The 23729-nt window shown below is 45.8% G+C and overlaps 1 protein-coding gene across 6 annotated transcripts in view; it reads right to left on the reverse strand.

Annotated features, from left to right (window-relative positions):
- PARVA (parvin alpha) overlaps positions 1–12165 on the reverse strand; it is a 181290-nt gene extending 169125 nt beyond the window's left edge. For 2 of the 6 annotated variants that reach the window (XM_055548605.1, XM_055548604.1), the window contains exon 1: positions 11114–11750. In XM_055548605.1, coding sequence (XP_055404580.1) covers positions 11114–11516 — 403 coding nt within the window. In that variant the 5' untranslated portion in view covers positions 11517–11750. Of the gene's footprint in view, positions 1–11113; positions 11752–11805 lie in introns of those variants that run through there. The other 4 variants (XM_055548607.1, XM_055548606.1, XM_055548602.1 and 1 more) reach the window with 4 other exon arrangements.
- Positions 12166–23729: the final 11564 nt, after the last annotated feature.

Genomic DNA, 23729 nt, shown 5'->3' on the forward strand with positions numbered 1-23729 from the left:
GTTACCTGGGAGGAGGAGAATGGGGAGGAGAGGGGGAGAGATTGCTAACAGGTACAGGTTATGTTTTGGGGGTGGTGAGAATGTTCTAAACTGAACTGAATGTTCTAAAATTGTTTGTATCAATAGTTGTATAAGTTTGATTATACTAAAAACTACTGAGTTATACCACTTAAATGAGTTAATTGTATGTCAATAAAGCTGCAATTTTTTTTGAAGTGCCTACTCTTGCACATAAACCAGACCACCTCTCCTCTAGACTCGAGCTGTCATTAGAAACCACAGCACTTTCTCACCTCATCAGAAGCCTTTGAGAATTATGTGCCCTGTGTTAAAATCCAGGTGCATCTCTGTGCACAATTTACAATGCCATAAGCTGCACATGTTAATGAGTCCGAAGCTCAGGTGAGAGGTTACGGCAGCTTGGGCAGTTCCCAGCACATCCAGGTAGGAGATGCAACTGTCATCCACACTCCCATGGAAACTGATAATCCAACACAACTGTCCAACCCTAGTGATACAAGCAAGGTGTGTTTGAGGTTTTGTTTGTTTTCGGGGTTTTTTCCATTTAAGAACATAAGCGAGACCATGAATCACACTTCCAAGAACCAGAAATACTGAAAGGGCTAGGTAGCTGGGAGCCCAAATTACTTAAATTGATGTCGTATCATTTGAAAAACTGACGTTCAAGCCTCACAAACTGAACGACAATTGCTATCTATCTAATTCATGGCCCTGGACTCCTGTTTCCCACCTGCTCCAACACCAATTTAAGCAATTCTGAACTTTGATCTCCGCAGCAGAATGTCTCAGATTTATTGAAGTGTCAGGTCCCAATTGTGCTAACACCCACCCCTGGCAGGGCCATTACAAGGTGTGAAATCTGGGTGCCCCTCACCCCGGCCAAGTTCAGCACAGTAACAATCAGAAGGAACAAATCAACCTGCCTCTCCCGACCATAATGGGAGCCTTGTAATTTACCATAATGACAGGCGTGGAGGGAAAGCAGGCTAAGGGATCGTGCTGTTCTCCAGGCGCTTGGACACACAGTGGAGGGGCTGCTGAGCCTCGCCACCCTCAGCCAAGGGGCAGCTGCTCCTCCTTGCAAGGGGCTACTTTGGGACTTGCCTGTATCCTGAGTTGTTTAAGATGGAATTGTGTTACCCTTCTTCTGCCTTTTGCAAACAGCATCAAAACTGTCAGTTCCGACTGCCCCCCTGTTTCTCCCAACTGTCATCATTAACTAGCTGTCATCTGCAGCTTTACCCACCAGGGCTGGGAGCCCAGGATAGCTCAGCCTTATGTTTAGTCAGAAACCTCCTCCCCTATCCTGAGAGGAAAGTTTATTTCCAAGCCTGGAGTCTAGGGGAGGTAAGTGAGGCAAAACCCAGGCGTCCTGTGAGCCTTGGCAGCCTCCCCCACCTACCTCTACTCTGGGGGAGGTGGTGAACCTTGAGTCCACACCAAGCATTAGACTGTCTCTGCTCTTCACCTCCTCAGTCAGGGTCCTGACTAGCCTGCTTAAGTTCCTCCTGGAGGAGGGCATGGCAACCCACTCCAGTATTATTGCCTGGAGAATTCCATGGAGAGAGGAACCTGGTGCGCTACAGTCCATGGGGTCACAAAGAGTCGGACACGACTGAGCGACCAACACACACAAGTTCCTCCAGCTTCCACTGCCAAGACCCTGAATCGCAGACCTAATCTGGACGAGCCTCCCTAGTTCAGAACTCAGACACCCAGTGGATGCTAAGAATCTCTGTATCCTGCCACCTCGGTGCCCACCACAACAGACCAGGAGTGCCCTTGCCCCTGAAACTGGGTGACTGGGCTTGCAGACCCTCTTCCTGAATTCCTCTCTCACTTCCCCTCCCCACAGGAAGCATTTCCCTCCCAGCACGCCCCGTAGCCAAAGTCACATTGGCCAAGACAAAAACTGCTTTAGGAATAATGGTTTTGAATGAAAAGTCAATGTAACACTGTGATTGGCAGATTAACTATTCTACCAATAAATGTTTCCTGGAAAAACACAAGTGCAGGGCCTGCTTCACGAAGCCCCTTAGGGTCATCGGGAGCCCTGCAACCTGAGTTTATGGTACTGAGGGAGCAGATAGAGGCTGGCAGCCTTGCCCATTTATCATCCAGCATCCTCGTCCCCAGGAGAACCGCTGCATCATCCCTGGCTCCTTGGTGTCAGGTTGTATTTCACAGCATAAAGAGGGGAGTTGCCTCTGGATTTTAAAAGTGATAAGGGGATGAGTGAAAAGAATAGGATATGACTCAGTGATGCAATAAATGCCCGCAACACATCACTACTAAGGGAGGGTGCCTGTCTCCACAAGTGACTCCCAGAAATACCCGCTAGGGTGGTAGGTGTGATAATTACGTGCTCCAACTGGCTCCGATCCCTTCTTAGGAGATGAAATGGGACACCTGAATACTGCCTTCTGTGCAGGTTGAGGAAACAACCCCAGAGGCAACAGCCCAGCCCATTGTGTCAAAATCCAACCTGAAGCTCAGAAGGCCCCCAAATCCCGTCCTTCCTCTTGTCAGCCTATGGGTTTCTTCCTTTGGCGTCTTGAAGCACTGTATCTCCTAAGGGGTCCTTCAACCCTGACTCGAATCTGTCTGCTGTAGCATTCAGCCCACTGTCTTGATTTCCTCCCATCTGTCTGTGGTCACCAAATTGGGCGGCAAGTCCAAGAATTCAGGGACTAGGAGGTAAGAGGAAGTGATCAAGGGAAGGAGGGACTTCTTCAACAAATCTCCAGCGGGTCTCACACAAGCCTGGGGAGAACTCAGAGCGGGGCAGGAAGTGACAGCCCTGACTTCGAGGATGACGATTCCCAAGGCAGCCCCTCCTTGGGTCGTGTTAGAAGGACGAGCACTGGGGCTGAGGGCCAGGCCATAAAAGCATGAAGAATGGCCATAAGAGAATGTTCTGAAACGAAGACCTGCCTCTAGTAGAGCTTACTTTGTACATGTTAGTGGCCAGGCTGGAAATCTGTGCTCTCCTGACCCATTACTCTCCCACCCCACCCCACCCCACCAGTGACCAGTCCTCCCAGGACCAGAATATTTCAGCCTAACAATGTTGGCTTCACTTTCAAGCAAACTACCAGGAAGACCACCAGATCCAAAAGCAGTCATGTCACCTGGTTACCAGTTATAAACTCTTGAAGGTAAGCAAGTCAACTGTTACCCTTTGACCCTGTAATTGTACTTCTGGGGCTCCAGGCAAAAAAATTATTCTGAATATTAAAAAAAAAAAGTTATGCATTATTTCTAGAAAAATAAAAAAGAGCACCAAAAGAAATGATTAAATAAGCAATAGGACATTCACTATTATGAATGCAGTATTATGCACCAATAAAAAGCATGTTCAATAAAATCTAATAAGATGAAAAATATTTATAATAAATGAAAATAAAGATACAGAATTTTTATCTATATAAAGATGGTATGGGCTTTCATGGGGTCACAAAAGAGTCAAACACGACTGAGTGACTAAACAGAAATGGCACAGTTACAATTATAAAAAAGAAAAAATTTATAAAGAAAAAAATAGAAAAAATAAACCAAAATCCTAATAATGATTGCTTTTGAGAATTAGAACATTGCATGATTGTTTTCTCTATTTTCCCATAAATCCCATAAGCACAGGTTAATTTTATAATGGAGAATAAAAAAAAAACTTTTATTTAAAAAGTCAGGAGCTAAGTAATTTGGTTTCATTTCCCTTTCCCCAAGAGAGTGTGCAGTAGTTAAGGATATTTCAGTTTAATATCTGTTTAATATCAGTTTAAACTGATTAAGCTCACTGGTTCTTCCATCCATGGCCTAGCCATTTCCCTAAGGCTGGTTTGAAGGAAAGCCAAGGACACTAGTCACAAGTGGGTTTCTCTAAGGCTGTGGCGGGGGGTATGTTCAGAGAAAACAGAATTATCACTTAGAAATGCTAATAGAGCCAGATTTCGAACGCAGGCGAGAGTGATCGCACGCCACGCAGACAGCTGTCCCAGGCCTGAAGGAGGTGGCAGCGACAATGATCAGGAGTGAGGCTGGGCTCAGGGAGTTTCCTTCTCCTGGTGGGCTGGAGTCGGGGGAGTTGTCGTGCTGGAGCTCCCTTGCAGTGATAGAGGTAGGCCCCTGGCTGATTTTCAGATTTCCTGAGTTCTCACTTAGTGCGTAAATGAAGCTAGAAGGGATCAACAGGGTGAGGGGACGGGGCTGACTCGGGGGAATGAAAGGGATTCCGAATCTCTCTTGCAAGAGCTTCCGTCTGAACATTGCTCTCATCTTCCCCAAACTTGGCAAATAGGCTATTTCACCTCTGGTCTTTCTTCCTTTAAGCACTTTAACATGAACATGTGAAATGTCATTTCCACAAAGCAAGCTTTTCTGTATGAAAACAAAGAACACTGGCCTGTCACCACCCTTGACCAGTGGGCCTCCTCTCAGGCTCTCTGCTGCCGCTGCCACTGACCAATCCATGCCCACTGGTTCTAGGACCCACTCCTCCAGTCTCAGGGGCCTTTGTGTGTTTGTGAAATAACAGAGCTAAGTGACGTCTTCCCACAAAAGGGTAAAGAGATTCCTGAGGGGAGGAAGGAGGCTGTTTTCTAAGCTCCCTCCCCCTGCCCCCTGCCCACCCCTCACACAGGGCAAGAAGTGAAGGCCTGGGTGGAATCAGAGCACCAGAAGAGTCATCAAAGCTTAGAGCAGAGTTCAAAGTAACCCGGGGAATCTTATTCCCACTGACAGTTCAGGTAGTTAGTACTGTTTTACAGAGCACCTGTTAAGTGCCAATGCTGTGCCGGGCACACGGGGTACGATATGAGCAGCATAAACAACGCCTGCCCTCTGGAGTCTGCAGAGAAGACGGAAAAGGAGGAATGAGGCCACCTTGTCCCGGGGGCCCTGGCCCTCAGGGAAAAGCCCTCATCTGGGCTTCCCACTGACTGCAAAGCTACAGAACATACTGAACATGTAACAGAATGTTTACATTTTTAAAGGATTTTACTTTTATTTTGTAACGTATTTTTGAAGTCTTTTATTATTAAAATTGTCATAACTTTCCCCAACTGTGTTCTTCTTTCCATGACAGCAAGTGGAGATTTTAGACACTTACAAATGTTTACAGGATTTCGTCTCTCCTCCTGTACTAATGGCTAAAACATAATTATGAACTGCGCTTGTTGACCAAATGGAGATATTCCCTGAGACAAGGAGACAGATTCCTAATATGGAGGTGTCCTTGGGCTGTGGCCCACTTATCCTGGTTTCCATCTCCTCCTCCCGACACAGAGGTGCCTTCATTAGTGGAGGAAAGAAAGAGGTCTTTGTGATGATGTCACTCCCAGACCACCCGACATAGACAATAAAACTGAATTTGAGAGAAGCCTGGTGAAATGAGAACTCAGAAGTCATCAAATACCAGACCTGCAAGGGGCCCAAAAGGTTACTTAGCCTAATCACTTACGTTAGAAATGAGCAAAGGGGAAGAGACTTGTCTAAGATTACACAGCCAGTTAGTGGTGGGCTGTTTTCACCAAGAAAAATAGGGGGAAATTCATTCCATAGAAATTGCAATATCACTATGTGTTAAATGCCATAGCAGGCAGGACAGGCCCAGGAGCACTCTCACCATAGTGTGACATGCACAGCCACAAGGGTGGCAATGCAGTGTGCCCCCGTACACAGACAAGGTAGTATGGAATCACAGAGAAAGAAGTATCTCACTCTTCCTATCGGATCTATAGCAGGCCTCAAGCAGGATGGGATATCTGAGTTGGGTCTCAATGATTGAATAGGAGTTTGCTGCATAGAGAAGGGAAGAAGGTCATTCCAGAAACATGGAACAGCATGTATAAAGGTGCAAACACGTGGAAGAACATGATGTGTTTGGGGGATGAAGAGCAGTTTCATATAGCTAAAACGGAGCCTTTCTGAAAAGGAAATGAAGACTAAGACAAAGAGGGTAGACCACAAAGCACTATGAAGGACTGAATGCCATGCTAAGGACTTTGTTGGGGAGATTTCATCTCTGTGCTTAAAAATAAAACAACATATCAGCAAAAGGATGATGCATGGATTGAACAAAAAAGGACCAGAGACAGGGAGACTAGTGGGCTGGCTACGGCAATACTTTAGGTGGAGACTAAAGATGCTCAAGTTTAACAAAATATGCAATCCCGAAGACGACAATGAGGTCTGAATTAAAACAGAAATATTTAGCTGGCAGAATCAGCAGGACTTCATGAGAGATGATTGGGTGCGGGGATGAAACAGAGCAGAGGCAGGCGAACTACTGCCATGGCCATATCCAGTCTCCATCTGATTCTGCACAGCCCCAGTACGACGAACGATTCTCATGTTTCATAAGTGACTGAAAAAGGACAAAAGAAGAATATTTTGTGACATAAGAAAATTATGTGAAATTCATAATTTATGAAATTATGAATTAATTATGAAAATATGAATATTATGAAATTAAGTGAAACTTCAATGTCCATAACTATATTTTTATTGAAACATACCACACTTGTTCATTTACCTATCATCTGTGGCCTCAAAGGCAGAGCTGAATAGAGGCCAGAGGGCCAGCAACATCTAAAATATTTACCATCTGCCTCTTAAAAAAAAAGATGCTGACCTCTCAAACAGGACGACTGCAACATTTCCACCTCAGCTGGTAGAATGCTGAAAGAGAAGCACCAGATCTGGGCCAGTGGGACACCCAATAATTCCATCATGGGCATGCAGAGTTTGAGCATCCCTGACACACCCAGGAGACAGGGGAAAGATGAATCTGGATACGGATGAAAGATCTGCATTGGAGATGTGGATTGGGAACCATCAATTGGCAGGTAGTTGCCAAAATCATGGGATTGGGTAAGAGAATCCATGGAGGGGAAAATAGAAAGAAAGGGCAAAGCAGGTCCCCCGGGAAATACTGCTGAGAGGGAAACAAATACTGAAAGCCTGAAAAGGAGTCCAAAAAATAAAGGCACAGGGAACAATTCATTGTGGATAAGATCAAGGGAGAGGAGAATTTTAAGGGAAAGAAAAAGTTGAATAATACAAATGCCACCAAGAGCCCAAGTAGAATGAGGACTGACAAGGAGGCAGTGGATTCTGGAGACATTAGTCAGTGAAGTGTTCAACTCAGTCGCTCAGTCGTGTCCAACTGTTTGCGACCCCGTGGACAGCAGCACAGCAGGCTTCCCTGTCCATCACCAACTCCTGGAGCTTGCTCAAACTCATGTCTATCCAGTCGGTGATGCCATCCAACCATCTCATCCTCTGTCATCCCCCTCTCCTCCCGCCCTCAATCTTTCCCAGCATCAGGGTCTTTTCCATTGAGTCAGTTCTTTGCATCAGGTGGCCAAAGTATTGGAGTTTCAGCTTCAGCATCAATCCTTCCAATTAATATTCAGGACTGATTCCTTTAGGATGGACCAGTTGGATCTCCTTGCAGTCCAAGGCAAGAGTTTTCTCCAACACCACAGTTCAAAAGCATCAATTCAGTGAAGTGTAAACCATAGAAATAAATTCTCCAATCAACTTCTAGGAGTCCACACCTTCCCAGTTTCCCTCCTATCATCCTGGCCACTCCTTTCCAGCCTCTCTCACTGGTTCCTCTGCATTCCCCACCTTCTACATGTTGGAGAGTCCTTAGACCTCTTGTATGTCCTGTGCTCCTTTGATGATCCCATTCAGTCTCCGGGCTTTAAATACACCTACACAGAGTGTCTCCAGCCCAGATCCCTCTCCTAACTAGATTCCTAAAACCAGTTGTGAAATCAATATGGCCTCTGGGAAATCCAAGAGGCACCTCAAATTAAATGGATCCAACACAGAGCCCTGCCCTTTCTTTCCAAACCAGCTCTTCCTGTAGAACTCTCCAACTCAGCTAAGTCAGTTCCACCTTTCCAGTTGTTCAAACTCAAACCCTGGAGTCATTTTGATTCTACTCTCTCATCTTCCTTCCAGTGTTTCAATAAATCCTATCCACTGTATCTTCAAACTATATCCAGAACTGAATGATCACCCCTCCACTGCTACCACTCAGCACCAGACCACCATGTCTTAGCTGGATCATTGCAGTGGCCTCACAGACCATCTCCCTGCTGCAACCCTGCCCCCTTAGCCACTTATCACCATCAGACCCATCTTGTTAAAACAGAAGCATGATCATGCTATTCCTCAGCACAAAAATCTCTAAGACCTTCCCATGTCACTGAGTAAAGGCCTCCAGGACCCTACACAGCCTGTCCCCACCCTCACTCTAAGTACCCCTGAGACCTCACCACCTTCCACAATTGTCCTCAATACACCAGGCCCACTGCCATCTCAGGGTCTCGGCATCAGCCATTCCCTCACCTGCAGTGCTCTTCTCCAAGATACACATACGGCTCTCCCTCACTTCCTCAGGACTTTACCTGAGTAAACCCTTCTTGGTGAGGCTTTCTCTAGCCACCCTACTTAAAACTGCCAACCATCCCCCCTCCCTCACCCCACAACACTCCATCTCCCCTTTCCCTGCTTTATTTAGCTCTGCAGCACTAATCACCATTATAACATAACACACAAATTTTACCCACTCACTGTCTTGTTTGTGATCTGTCTTCCCTATTAGAAGGCAAGCTTGTGAGGGCAGGGATTTTTGTGTGTTCTTTCCCTGCCATACCCCAGTACCTAGCGCAATGCCTGGCACGTGGCAGATACCACTCAGGATGGTGTTCTTGGAAAGAGCAAGCCTTGAAGACAGATCTGGAGGAAGGAAGGTGAAAAGTGACCCTTTAGCAAGGAGAATCTAAGAACCTACACAGAAGGTTCTTTACCACATTAGTTTTAAAATCGCAACTAATTTGTTCCTGTGTTTCCTGTAGGGACTCTGACTGAAACTGAAAAGACAGGAAACCAGAGGGCCATGAAGTTTATCTGCAAGAACCAGCTACAGGAAAAGAGGATGTTTGGAAGGGTCAAGGGACTCCACAAAGCAGGTCCACTTGGAGAAAGTGAAGAGCCACCATCCCACTCCTCCTGGCTGCATGAACAGAACAGTAGCAGATACAGAGAAACCAACTTTGGGCTCAATATAAAGTAAACTTTTCTAAAGAGTTGGCAAAGTGGGGTGAGCACTTCTGATAGGTCATGAGCTTCAGTAACTCTGAGTTGCCCAGTCTCAAGCTGGAGAGCCCATATTGAGAACACCATAGGAAAGTTACAGGGATAGCCTAGAAAAACACTCCCCAAGCCACATGTATTGCACAATATATGTGGTCACTGGTAAAGAATCAGCCTGGCAAGGCAGAAGACACAGGTTCGATCCCTGGGTCAGGAAGATCCCCTGGAGAAGGAAATGGCAACCCACTCCAGTATTCTTGCTTGGGAAATCCCAAGACAGAGGAGCCTGGCAGGTTATAGTTCATGGGGGTCACAAAGTCAGACACAACTTAGCAACCATACAACAACAAAAGCACACTATTCCACAGTGGTTTACCAAAGTAACCACACTCGGGCGAAACATTTTTAGGGATGTGTTTTGCTGCTTCTCAATTCAATACAGATAATCAGAAGTCTAGTTCTCTGTGTCATGTTTGATAATTCTCAACACTGAGTTTTCATAAGTTAAGTCAGGAACATGAAACTTATTTTACATATCACCATCACTAACTTAAAAAGGTTTATTCCCAAACCACTAAGGAGTCTGAAAAAAAAAATTTTTTTTTAACTAAGCAACTTCTACCTACACACCCATCACTAGGCCTTTTCCCAAACTGTCACTTCATTGCTCAAAACAACAATCAGGATGCTACATATAACAACTATTGGAGAGGATGTGAAGAAAAGGGAACCCTCACACACTGCTGGTGGCAATGTAAACTGCTGCGGCCACTTTAGAAAACAGCATGGCAGTGGTGAAGATGCTAAGTCAGGACTGACTCTTGACGCTATGGACTGTAGCCCAGCAGGGCTTCTTTGTCCATGGGATTTCCCAGGCAAGAATAATGGAGTGGGTAGCCATTTCCTCCTCCAGGGGATCTTCCCTACACTGCATCTCCTGCATTGGAAGGTGGATTCTTTACCACTGAACCACCTGGAAAGCCCCAGAGAGGGAAGGAGGAAGGACAAATAAGAGGTATGGGATTAACAGATACAAACAATTACATATAGACAAGCAACAAAGATATATTGTATAGCACAGGGAAATATACCTACTATCTTGAAGTAACCTATAACGGAATATAATCTGCAGAAATACTTAATCACTATCCTGTACACCTGAAACTAACACATACTTCAATTAAGAAAAAAAAAAAAACAGGATGTAAAATCTGCCCACGAGACAAAATATTTTACATGTAAACTGTCCTGGAAAAAAAGTAAGTTCTCCTCAATTCACCCTGATGGGAAAAAGGAAATGGTTTTTGCAAGAGGCCTTAACTAGAGTTCACAGAAGGGTCAGAGCCCAGGATGCTACAGAGTGCGTGTATCTAATCGAGGTTTTCTCCTAGGGTGCGAGTTTATCATTTTTCACAAGGTGGGACCACTGAAGACTGCCACCGCTCCAATCATTCATTCAACAAACATTTGGTGTTGATCTACGCATTTACAGAGCCCGGCTTGGCCCTGGGGATAGACAAGAGCTCCAGGAGGCCAAGGCTGCAACCGCATACTAGGAAAAGATCTGATTTCAAAGACCAATGAAGGCAAAAAGTCAGAGTGACGGCGCCCAGAAAAGTTTCAGCAGAAACTTGGGAACTGCCAGCCTTCGGCGCGGAGAAGGCGGGGACTTCGGGCCTAGGGGAGGCCGTCGCCTCCGGGCAGGAGGGCCCGGCCGCCTCCTCGGCCCCTGGCCCAGCGCGGGCGCTTTCTGATCCCAGGCCCGGGCCGCCCCACCCGACCGCCTCGGGGCCCGGGAGGGCAAGCGCCCAGGCGACAGCGAGCCTGGCAGCGGCGAGGACTGGCCCCGTGAGACGTTCCCGGGCAGCGCGCGCCCGCGCCACCGCGCGCCCCCCTCCCCGGCGCCGGGCACCCGCGGCGCGCTCCCGCCCAACCCCCTGAGCTCCGGCCCCTAGATTCCCGGCCCTGCCCGGGCCGCACTCACCCTCCTTGGCTTTCTTCCTCCGGGCCAGAGTCCCTCCGAGTTTCCCCAAGAAGGAGTCATCTTTCTTTCGGGACGGGGGCGACTTGGGAGTGGGGGACTTGGGGACAGACGGCGACTTCTGCGGGGAGGTGGCCATGGCGGCAGAGCGGGCAGCCGCGGGCCGGTCGGGACGCGGAGCTGGCGCTGGGCGGACGCGGCGGGACTGAGGCTGCGGCTTTCCAAACGGAAGCGGAATTATTCCAAGCATTCGAGGCAGCTCACGCTCGCCTTTCCCTTCCCTCTCTCCCTCCCTCGCGCCGCCCTCCGCCCTGCAAGGAGCTGGAGCGCTCGGGGCCCGCGCCCGCTGCTGCTGGGAGCAGGGAGGATGCCCCAAACCTGCGCCTGGCAGGACGTGGGGTCTCATCTCTTTCGCTGTGTGTGAGCCTCTGGCCTGGGAGCCTTGGAGCCTGGAGGCCGCTCTTCCCCGGCTCTGCAATCGGCACACGTCCTCGCTCCAGCCCCGAGTTCAGTGATTGCTGAACCGACCCCACCTGCTACTCTGCCTCCCACTGATTTGGCCCGGCTGCTTGGTGAGGAGCTCGCTTTTCACCTGCTGCATTTCTAAGTGTAGTTATTGGGCCCATCTCTGTGCCCCCGAAAAAGAATGAGCTTGCTCCGGAAAGAAAGTGAACCGAAATGTATTCGGGCCGTACCCGAACAGCACATCCAACTGTTCTGCTCTTATCATAGCTATCAACCTCCTCTTCAACCCCATTCTAGAGTGAGAAGTTTGAAGTTCATGAGCACTCGTTAACACCTAGAGGCATCCGTGTTTCTAGCAGCTCAATGGCTTGTACAAAGGAGGATCTCAAATGTAGGTGGAAACATGAATTGGAAGATGTGGTCATCAGCTCCTGTGGGGGCTCCAACCCGCCCCTCCCCCCAAACTTATGTTGCCTAATTAAAAGCAACGGTGACAACCACACTCATTTGGGCTAACGGGGTGGGGGGTGGGGCACAAATGTCCGCATTTCAAAGACTCTTGCTGGAAATGATTAAAGGCACGTTTTATAGTGTTTGGCCAAGTTGAGGTTCTCACTTGGACTCCCCTGCCTGAATCTGACACACATACACACCCCTCTCCTGCCCCCCAAATAGACACCCACCCACCCAAACTGTTTTCTCCAAGTAGCTACAGCTGATTGATACTGAGTGATCACATGATTCAAAGGGCCCTAATGCTTGACTGGACAACAGCCAATCAGATAGTCGCCATCAAGAACCTGATCTAAGCTAAACACTGTTGTCAGAAGTCCAGCACTTAGTGATGATCATGCAGACTCCAGATTGGGGGCATCCATTTTTAGCCACAGGGAAGCTGATGCCTGGACTTCCCAGGTGGCACTAGTGGTAAAGAACCCGCCTGCCAATGCTGGAGACATAAGAGAGGCAGGTTCAAACTCGGGGTTGGGAAAATCCTCTGGAGGAGGACATGGCAACCCACTCAAGTGTTCTTTCGTGGAGAATCCCATGGACAAAGGAGCCTGGCGGGCCACAATCTGTGGGGTCATAATGAGTCGGACACGACTGAAGTGACTTAGCTCTCACTCATACTGATGAGTAGAGAAGCAAAACAATGGAACAAATAAGTGTGTTGGAGAAACCTTGTGGTCCGAATAATGAAGAACCTTGGGAGTAGCTGCCTGGACTTAGAACCTCTTTCAAGGGCCCACCTGTCCTAGGACATGCTCCTAAAGCCTTGTAATAACCCATCTGCCTGTGCTTGAGCCGATTCACAATTCCTGAGAACATAAATTTAACAAGGTGGTCAGCAGATTCTCAGTGTTCTTCTTGTCTTTGCTTAAGAGTCATAATTTTACCTGTTTTGAAAATTATATTTTATCTGTTTCCTCTTATCTAGTAGATACTGCTAGATGACTGATCTTCTTCAGAGCCCACCATAGGAAGTGACTGCAGCCTGATGGCTGCTAGAAGACAGGTATTCTTTCCTTCCTGAGTTCCTTCAAGGCTCACCCTCTCACCATCCGTGTGGCTGCAGCTGCTGGTGACTGTGACATCCTTGTTTAACGATATGGCAGAAAATATTCCATTTCTCAACATCTCCAAATGCTCCATGGTGGTCTAGTGGTAAGGATTTGGCAATCTCAACATCGCCAAAATCTGCTCTCTGTCCTTGAAACTCTTATCAAGGAATCATGAGACACACAGCTCAACAGCTGTGGTATCTTGGACAAGTTTACTTCCATTTCAGAGTCTCTTACTTCATCTACAGAATGATGTGGTAGAAGAGCATAATGGTTCCCAAATCTGATTGTGCTCTAGAAATTCTGATTCGGTACATCTGAAGTGAAACCAGGAATAGGGTTTGTTTTTTTTAAAATAGGGATTAATTACATCAGGGGATTTTGATGCAGTTGATTCAGGTACTGATGTTCGGGCATCTAGAATCACTTTCAACTCAAAAGTTCTATGGTTCTCTATTCTTCACCAACTGCTAATCTCTGTATGCAAGGCTTAAGTTCTAAATACAACATGCTCAGATTTGTACATGGAGATCTCTTAACTGCTCATGCATGCTTTTGTATATACAATCCTCTTTGGTAATTTTTATGCATACTGAGGTTTGGAAATGACTGAGCAAGACTAAATGGAGAAGCAAAGGAAAGTTTTGATTGTTGGATGCTTGCTCCCAGGAAATACCAGCAAAATAAGCTATAAAGCAAAACTGAGTTCATTGTATGCTATGGTAAGGAGAGTCCCACCTTGGTAGAGTCTTGGTAGCATCTCGGACTGAGGAAGAGCAGAGTAGGAATATTTATAAGTTTTGAAATCTGGTTTAAGTCAGATCATTCAATGAGGGTTCAGTTCAGTTCAGTTCAGTCCCTCAGTCATGTCCAACTCTTTGCGACCCCATGAATCACAGCACGCCAGGCCTCCCTATCCATCACCAACTCCCGGAGTCCACTCAGACTCATGTCCATCGAGTCAGTGATGCCATCCAGCCATCTCATCCTCTGTCATCCCCTTCTCATCCTGCCCCCAATCCCTCCCAACATCAGACTCTTTTCCAGTGAGTCAACACTTCGCATGAGGTGGCCAAAGTATTGGAGTTTCAGCTTCAGCATCAGTCCTTCCAATGAACACCCAGGACTGATCTCCTTTAGAATGGACTGGTTGGATCTCCTTGCAGTCCAAAGGACTCTCAAGAGTCTTCTCCAACACCACAGTTCAAAGGCATCAATTCTTCGGTGCTCAGCCTTCTTCACAGTCCAACTCTCACATCCATACATGACCACTGGAAAAACCATAGCCTTGACTAGACGGACCTTTGTTGGCAAAGTAATGTCTCTGCTTTTTAATATGCTATCTAGGTTGGTCATAACTTTCCTTCCAAGGAGTAAGCATCTTTTAATTTCATGGCTGCAGTCACCCTCTGCAGTGATTTTGGAGCCCCCAAAAATAAAGTCTGACACTGTTTCCACTGTTTCCCCATCTATTTCTCATAAAGTGATGGGACCAGATGCCATGATCTTCATTTTCTGAATGTTGAGCTTTAAGCCAACTTTTTCACTCTCCACTTTCACTTTCATCAAGAGACTTTTTAGTTCCTCTTCACTTTCTGCCATAAGGGTGGTGTCATCTGCATATCTGAGGTTATTGCTATTTCTCCCAGCAATCTTGATTCCAGCTTGTGCTTCTTCCAGCCCAGCGTTTCTCATGATGTACTCTGCATATAAGTTAAATATGCAGGGTGACAATATACAGCCTTGATGTACTCCTTTTCCTATTTGGAACCAGTCCATTGTTGCATGTCCAGTTCCAACTGTTGCTTCCTGACGTAGTATTTGGTTAATTTTGACTAAGGATTGTGGTAGACTAGTTTAGGATTGGTGGACACGAGGTAAGACTTTCAAAGTGTCTCGGAGAGTAAATAGTCTTTAATGCTATCTATTGAAAAGTTTAAGGGTTTTATGTTCATTTCAATGAGATTGTGGATGAAGTCCTTAAAAGATGAAGTTACTTGTACCTTTTATCTTTCTGTGCAAGAATTTTTTGGAATAGTTTATGTTGATAAAGGCAAGGACTGATAAAGTCCTGTTAAAATGTGACAGTAACCTATACGGGTGTGAATGGCCTCCAAGGTCTCAAAATCACGCAGCTGTTTTTTTATTCAAATTTTCTGCCTCTTAGATAATTCTCAGTCTCTCTTGAAAGCCCAGGTTGAATGGATGGTGAATTATTTATAAATCAATGTTATTCAAAGTGTAGTCTGAAGACCAGTATTGTCTGCAAACTGCTATTAGTCCTGATCTAAAGATAGGAACTGAGAGTGTTTAGAAACTTCTATACAATTTAACAGTGCAGTTTTACATTTATTCCTTTTTATTGTATGTTACAAAAATATTGATCTGCAATGGATTGAACCTTCACTGTGGATTGTTTGAAAAACACTATTCTAAATTATTGTGGTTTTCTTATAGATTTCATATACTCTCTTGATATTATAGTCCTTATGGATATAAATTGTTCTGGCAATTCATATGCCAGAATTTGATATCATATCCTTATGATATGAATTTGTTCAAAATTAAATCAGTAATATATTGGAAGGCAGCTTTCTTGGTGCCTGGCACTGAAGTAGGCTGAATTTAAATCTAGCTTAATCAGGGACATACACCACAGGCTGTTGTTTGATTAATAAGATGCAAAGAAGGACCTGCACCAGCTCACTCCAGTCTCACTTGGCTTTTACAGTTATGGCTGCACTGACCAGCTGGCTGCCTCTCTCATGTTGGCCATTGGTTTCATCTTATCCAGTGGTTAGATGATGAGGACGGCTCATAAGTTATATGTGTGTTGCCATTGGTTTCATTTTATCCAGTGGTTAGATGATGAGGACGGCTCATAAGTTATATGTGTGTTGCTGTGAGACTACTAACTCTGTAGTCAGTCTTTCTTCAAAATCTGGATCTAAGCCAACTGCCCTGGGAGAAAAGAACCCACATTCGAGTCCTGGCTCAGTGGCTAGATGACCTTGGACAAATATCTACCCTTTCTGTATGTTCATTTCCATAATCAATAAAGTCAAGTCAAGATAGTTCCTACTCACTGGACACCCCACTTACCTTATCATCAATAATTTCAATCTGGATTATGCCCAACAAAATGAGCACATTTGTTTACCTGGATACATGTTCTAGAAAATTTATAGCAGCACCATTTAAACACCTTTAACAGTTGAATTGATAAATTGGAATAGTCAGACAATGGAATGTTATACAAGAATGAAAATGAGCAGTTTGCAACTATAAGCAGCAATAGGAATGTCCTTCATGTTGAGTGAAAAAATTCAGACATAAAGGAGCATATGCTGTATCATTCTATTCATATGAAGTTCATAAATAGCAAAACTAGTCTCTGGTGTTAGAGTCAGGTTAATGATTAGGCTTGGGAGCAATAGTGTCTATAGCAGGGCAGGGGGGAAGATGTTAATATGAGAGAGGCTACTGGAACTGGTGATGCTCTGTTTCTTGATCTGGATACTGGTTACATGGGTGTATTTACTTTAAAAATCCATAGAGCATTTACTTAATAATTTGAGCAATTTTCTTTATGTACATTTTACTTCAATAACAATTTACACACATCATAAAAATGGGTGATTTTAAAAAATGAAGCCATGGGATTGCATGCGCTGGAAGCTCCCCTTTATCTCTATGGTCTCCTTCTCCAACTCCGACGTTTGATTTAGCTGTTAGTTGAGTTGTTCTGATCATCTAACCCTTGGGAAAGATGAAACTGATGACTAATGGCCCGTGTTACTCAAAAATCCATTCCAAGAAGGCCAATTTTGCCCCCAGACCTTCCCAGAGAGGACCATTTTTCTAGCTAAGCACATGCAGCTCTCAGCCACCCAGCCTTGTTCCTATCCTAGTCCCCTCATCTTTCCTCAACAGTTCCAACAGGTAGGGCTTTGTGATTTACAAGGCAAAACCATGTCATGGTGAAGATCCGGGGTTCAAATCACCACTTATCAGCCAAATATCTTTATAATTTAATCATTCTGTGCCTATTTTCTCATCAAAATGAGTACTTTCCTCAAGAGGTTGCTGGGATAACCAACAGAGTTAGTGTAAATAAATTACTCAGCTCAGTGCCTAGCAGATAACAAACCTTAGTTCAATAACTATTTGTTATTAGTATCTCATTTGAGACTCATAAGTGATATTATTATTACCTCCATTATACAGATGAATAACTTGAAATTTGGAGTTTAAACAACTTGCTTCAGATCACATCACAAATAACCGAGAGAATGATAGACCTTAGAATCTGTTCTGTCAACGAGATATAGAATCTAGTTTTCAGCTAGGATTATTGTCCTTCAGAATAAAGACTATATTTCCCAGCAAGGTACTGTCAGATGACTAAATGTTGATCAATGAGATGTAAGCAAAATTGTTATGCAGCAGCTTCTAAGAATCTTCCCAACAAATATGTGGGAGTTGGATGTTCAGCTTCTCAGACAACCAGACAACTATGTGATACAGGCCAAGCCTCCCACTGAGAACAGCTGGAAAAGCTAGACAAAATGTAAAATAAGTCTACTTGAGAGCACTGGAAAGCTAACAGAATTTACAAGGCCGAGATCTAGGAGAAGGATGAACCCCAGAGAGGTGAGCCTGTCACTTGGGACTACTTTCCCCTGAGAGGCACCTGCCAATTTCAGAGGTAGCAGCTGAGAAGCCAAGAGGTTGAGCAGGGCAGTTACCAACCTAACCTACCTACCAACCTAACAAGGATAGGTAGACAATGGCTCAGACAGTAAAGAATCCACCTGCAATGCAGGAAACCCGGGTTCAGTCCCTGGGTCAGGAAGATCCCCTGGAGAAGTGAATAGCTACCTACTTCAGTAGGTAGCTGCCTGGAGAATCTCATGAACAGAGGAGCCTGACAAGTGACAAGTCCATGGGATTGCAAAGAGTCAGACACCACTGAGTGACTAATACTTTCACTTTTTTTTTCAGACAAAAGTTCAGGCAGCACCTGAAGGCAGGGACTTCCCTGATGGTCCAGTGGTTAAGAATCTGCCTGCTAATACAGGGGACATGGGTTCAATCCCTGGTCCTGAAAGACCCCACATGCCACAGGGCAATTAAGCCTGAGAGCCACAACTGCAGAAGCCCGAGTGCCCTAGAGCCTGTGCTCCACAACAGGAGAAGCCAGCGCAATAAGTCCATGCACCCCAGCAACTGGGATCCAGCACAGCCAAAAAAAAAGTTCAGGCAGCACCAAACTGGGACCCCCAGTAAGTCCCCCTTGCTTGATTTGGGACTCCAAAATACCCCACTCTAGTAGACAAATTGAAAATAGGGGAACTTTCAGTAAAAAAACACAACTGAGAAAAATTATTAATAAATAGCAGATCCAAACAGAAGTAAATACTAAAGTGTATGGCAGGAAGAAAGTTTTTCCAGATGGAAGAAGAACAAATAAAAGGGTAAATATATGGGTGTATCTAAAAGAATACTGACTACATAAAATGAAAATAATGGTGTCTTACAGAGTTCACAAATATATAAATCAAATTAAAATGCACTAAAGCAAAAGCATTTAAATTGGGAAGTGAGTAAATGAAGTTAAGTTCTAAGATCCAGGCATTGTCTGGGAAGAAGTAAAAGTAACGATTTATCCTGGACTTTGATAAATTAAGGAATCACGTGGTAACCTCTAGGGTAACCATTAAAAGAATAGTAAAAGAGTAACTACTAAGATAATGGACAGAAAATTGAAGTCTGCGTGTTCCATTCAGATGGATTTCATAAACTGTGTTTGTATCTGTCATCTGTCTTTTGCATTCTGTTTTATTTTGCTACTTTCCTTTTTTGTTGTTATTGTTGTATAGGTTTAAAACCCAGGATAGAGGTAAACTAAACATTTCAAATCAAGTTAAGGTACAATTCAAGCTGGAAGAGGCTTTCACTGGGGAAATCTTCACATTCCCCAACTGTAAATACTATCTGTTATAGGTTGAATTGTATCCCCTAAAAAAAAAATTCACGTCCTAACACCTAGAACCTTAGAATGTGATGTTGGGAATGAAGTCATTGCAGATGTAATTAGCAATGTTAAAATAGCACATTGGGTCATACTGGATGGGCATCTAATCCAGTGAGACCAGTGTTGTTAAGAGAAGGATGAGGACTTCCCTGGTGGTACCATGAATAAGAATCTGCCTGGCCAATGCAGAGGACACAGGTTTGATCCCTAGCCCAGGAAGATTCCACGTGCCGCAGAGCAACCAAAGCCCCTGTACCACAACTACTGAGCCCATGCTCTAGAGACCACAAGCTGCGACTACCGAAGCCTGTGCACCTAGAGCTTGTGCTCTGCAACGAGAAGCCACCACGGTGAGAAGCCCGTGCATTGCACGGAAGAGCAGCCGCCACTCACTGCAATTAGAGAAAGCCCATGCACAGCAACAGAGACCTAGCCAACCAAAAATAAATAAATTATTAAAAGAGAGAGAGACAGAAGGATGAAATCTAGACCCAGACAAGCACAGAGGAAAGACACTGTGAAGACAGATGGGAGAAACAAGTTCACCAGAGTGCCATCACAGCCAAGGAACGCCTGGGGCTACCAGAAGCTGAGCGAGGCCAGCAAACACCCTCCTCTAGGGGCCTGAGAGGAAGCATTGCCGGGAAGACACCTTCATTTTGGACTTCGGGCCTCCAGAACAGTAAGAGAATAAGTTTCTCTTGTTTTAAGTCCCCTAGGTGTGGCACTTTGTTACGGCAGCCCTGGGGAAACTGATACACTATCTAAGGGACTAAATGGGAGGCCCCAGGAGGTCATGAAGAGGGTTTTACAAAGGGTCTGGCTACCAATCAGTCACTGGAGGTTTGACCACATCAAAGCAGCAGGATCAGGGGATGTGGAGAAAAGCTAGGTACAGCCTCCTGAGACTTCTTTAACCACTGAAAGCAGAGCATGCTCTCAGGATGAAAAGAACATGTGAGAAAATGGCATGGCGCCTGCGCTCAGAGTCTTAAGTGAGATTTCTCATTGCATGTCCCCCTCAGGAGCTCCAGGGTGTTAGCAGTGGCCTTTGAAGACCAGGCTGCCAGTGGCCGTGTCCTTCAGGGTCCCTACTTGCTGAGAGCAAGGGTGGGCGAGTGCTTCTCTAGGTGAGCTAGGAAGGTATGAGGCTGGGGGAGGTTGGCAGACCTCAGTCTTGGTTTGTGACATCATGGACTGAGGGTGGGGATGTTTTTGAGGATCCCATGGATGATTCCATTCAAATGGTCTCTGATCCAGCCATGGGGGAATGTGTCCCAAGTTCTTGAAGACAGGTGACTTGCTTACCTATCCTTTAGATGCCTAGAAATAAACTGTAAACATTAGCAGGGGGATTTCCTCCCTGAGCATGGTAGCTGAGTGTCAACTGCATGTAGAAGTGAAACTTTAAAATCAGTGGCTCTTACTGGAGTCATTTGGCAGAGGAATAGAGAACCCTCCAGAGAATCAGTAGCAGGGGTAACGTTTTAAGGATAGAAAGACACGGTTGTCAGCTGCTTTAGACTCAGCCAGGCAAGAATGCCTGGGGTTCTGGTGCTTCTTTTGGTGTGGTCTGTGTCACAGGCCACTGAGATTATCCCCAGGGTCTCCCCTCTTCCCTCCCAGGGCAGATGATCAGGGGAACAAGATCTTCTCTAAGTTCTAATCCATTCTAATCCAGTTTCCTCCCACACCCACCTCCAGATTTGTGTGGCCTAGCAGAGCAAGAGTCTCTGCCTCTGTCTTTTCTGGGGACGATATTTTGCTGTTCATACTTAAATGTTTCCTTTTAGGGAGAAGGGTTAGAAGTATTACATCTAAGGGTGAGATGCAATCAAATCACCAGGGCCAGACAGTGTCTTAAGAGTGGATTTAAAGAATCAGCCAAAAAAATCTGCAAGAGGCTGGGCAAGAGTCAGCAGGGACCAGCTCAGAGAGAGAGAGAGAGTCCCAAAAGGGAGGTGACGACACTCTGAGAGTGCATTTCTTAGACTTGTTTACTGCTTACATCTCTTGTGGGAACTGTCCATTCTTACCCGTTCTGCCAACATCTGAGGGGTCGTTTTCTGTTTCTGCTGTGGGATTGAAACAGTTTGAGATTCACCACAGTCATTCCAGTTACAAAGTTATTTGTTAGCCATTTCCATTTTAAAATTGGAGCCTATGTAGAGCAGACTCACTCTTGTAAGGAAGCTGCAAGGCAGAGAGGAGGAGAGGGAGGCAGGGAGAGAGGATTAGCCCCACTTCACAGATGAAGATGCTGAGGCACAACTGAGTAGTTCAGGATCATCCAGCGAACAGTAGAAGAGCTTGAATTTTAGCCCTAATTAGGGATTCATGCTCAGCTTACTGTTTAGAATGATTATACCTGTTGATTTTTTTTTTTTTTTTGAGCTATTGATTTGTTTTCAAATCACACACTTGTGGTTTGGGGACTACCCCACACACATGCACATATATTTCCTCTGAATTCTTAGGGAGCCAGTTTCTGTTATTCTGTGCATGGGCAGGGAACTGAATTCTCATGCCACCAGTGTCCTATGGGCAGCTGCGCCAACATCAGGTGGTTTGTTTCAGGGTCACATAGGCCCTTGAGGACTGTTTCCCAGTGACCCCATCTTGCTCCCCACTATCCCTGCGCCTCCTCTCACCTCTGCACGCTCTTCCTAAGGACCTGAAGAAGCCACATTAATCCCCAACACTCTCCCTGAACTTCCACTCCCATCCCCTTGGCCTGTGCTCTTGGCTCCCTACCCTGGGACTAGAGATTGAGTTGCATGGTACCCTGCTTCTCAATTTAGTGCAAAAAGTCCCCTGGGGTGGGTCCATGGCAGTGCGTCTGCAGTACTTGATTCCCCAGGATAAGCAAGATGCTGGTTCCCAGAGAATCATGGTCATTGTAAGATTGTTGTGAGGGGTGGTGGAGTTTAGGTAATTTAAGTGTTTAAATGATTGTTTTTGAGTTTGAGTATATCAGTCCTGGGTGTTCTTTGGAAGGAATGATGCTAAAGCTGAAACTCCAGTACTTTGGCCACCTCATGCGAAGAGTTGACTCATTGGAAAAGACTGATGCTGGGAGGGATTGGGGGCAGGAGGAGAAGGGGACAACAGAGGATGAGATGGCCAGATGGCATTACGGACTTGATGGACGTGAGTCTGAGTGACCTCCAGGAGTTGGTGATGGACAGGGAGGCCTGGCATGCTGCAATTCATGGGGTCGCAAGGAGTCGGACATGACTGAGCGACTGATCTGATCTGATATGTAGACGTAGTATAGAAAGAAATGAAATGCTTCAAAAGGGCAGCTTGGTCTTCTAGTGCCAGATTTCCCCTGAACAGGGCTGGGCACTGCTGTGTTGGGAGAGCGTGGCAGTGAGAACCAATCAAGGAAAGAAACAGGCAAGCACAAGGCACAGGTCTGGGTGGGGACACAGGGAGGTCACACAGCTGGGCGGTGAAGGGCTGGGCTCTAGAGGCCGGTGTCTGGGTTCACCTGTTTCCCTACTTTGTACCTGGGCTACCAGGTAAGCTCCTGACTTCAGTGTCTCCATCTTATCATCTCAGAATGGAGCAATGTTTATCTTAAGTATTTTGCTTTCAGGATTAAAGGGAGTAATGCCCCTACAGAGCTTATTGCAGGTGAATTCTCAGGATCCATTACCATTATCAGGGTCAGAGGGCTCCTGAGGGGAACTGCGACAGCATAGGTCCAGCTGTTTTTGTCTCTAGAAATGAGCTGGGAGAGGGAGTGAGCATGAAATTACCAAGTGTGCCCAGAAGGCCCAGGGGTGGTGAGCTGCAGCGACAGGGTCAGCTCCAGGCTGAGAGTTGGTGGCTCTATGGGCCTGGATGAGCCCCTGCACGGGTGAAGGAAAACTTGCAGATGTCCTGGAAGGTGGCTAGCCTTACCCTTGGCAAGTTAGCACTTGTGGAGCAGGAGCTCTCATGTGCAGTTATGTTTACTTTCTGTTGACAGTCAAAAGAAAAAAAAAAAAGAATCTTTTCAAGTGGTCCACCTGCAGACAAAAGCTTTCAAGCAATGGGGCAACTTAGTGTGAAATGATGGGACCAGCACTTGATTCACCTGATGTGGCTCTTCTGGTGAATCCTGCTCACATTTCATGAATTTGCATGTGCTGGGATTAAGAGCAGAAACAAATAAACCAAAACCTCAGTCCTGAAAGAGTGTGAGTTGAAGGGAGGGGCCAGCCCTGTGCAGAAGGGAGTATTCCTGTTGCTTGAATGAAATACAAAACCAGGTTGTACTGGGTAAGAGAAATAGGAGTCAGGACTAAGAGAGTTCCCCTCTATCCTCCACCCCAACTCTGAGAACAGCTTTCTTTGTTGAGCGAATACACCTGAGGTGAGCCGCCTTCACTCCTCCTCCCACTCACATCCAGGTAAGTCCTGCCAGGTGTCCCAGAGGGAATAAAGCGTCCAACGATAACTCAGACTCCTACATGAAATCAAAGCTTTGCTCATGTCCTTTCACTGGAATTAAGAAATGAAATGAGCGCTGCCCTCAGAGATGCCAGACCAAGCCCACATGTTTGGA

Source organism: Bubalus kerabau, chromosome 15 (assembly GCF_029407905.1).
Source record: "Bubalus kerabau isolate K-KA32 ecotype Philippines breed swamp buffalo chromosome 15, PCC_UOA_SB_1v2, whole genome shotgun sequence".
Taxonomy (NCBI): Eukaryota; Metazoa; Chordata; class Mammalia; order Artiodactyla; family Bovidae; genus Bubalus; species Bubalus kerabau.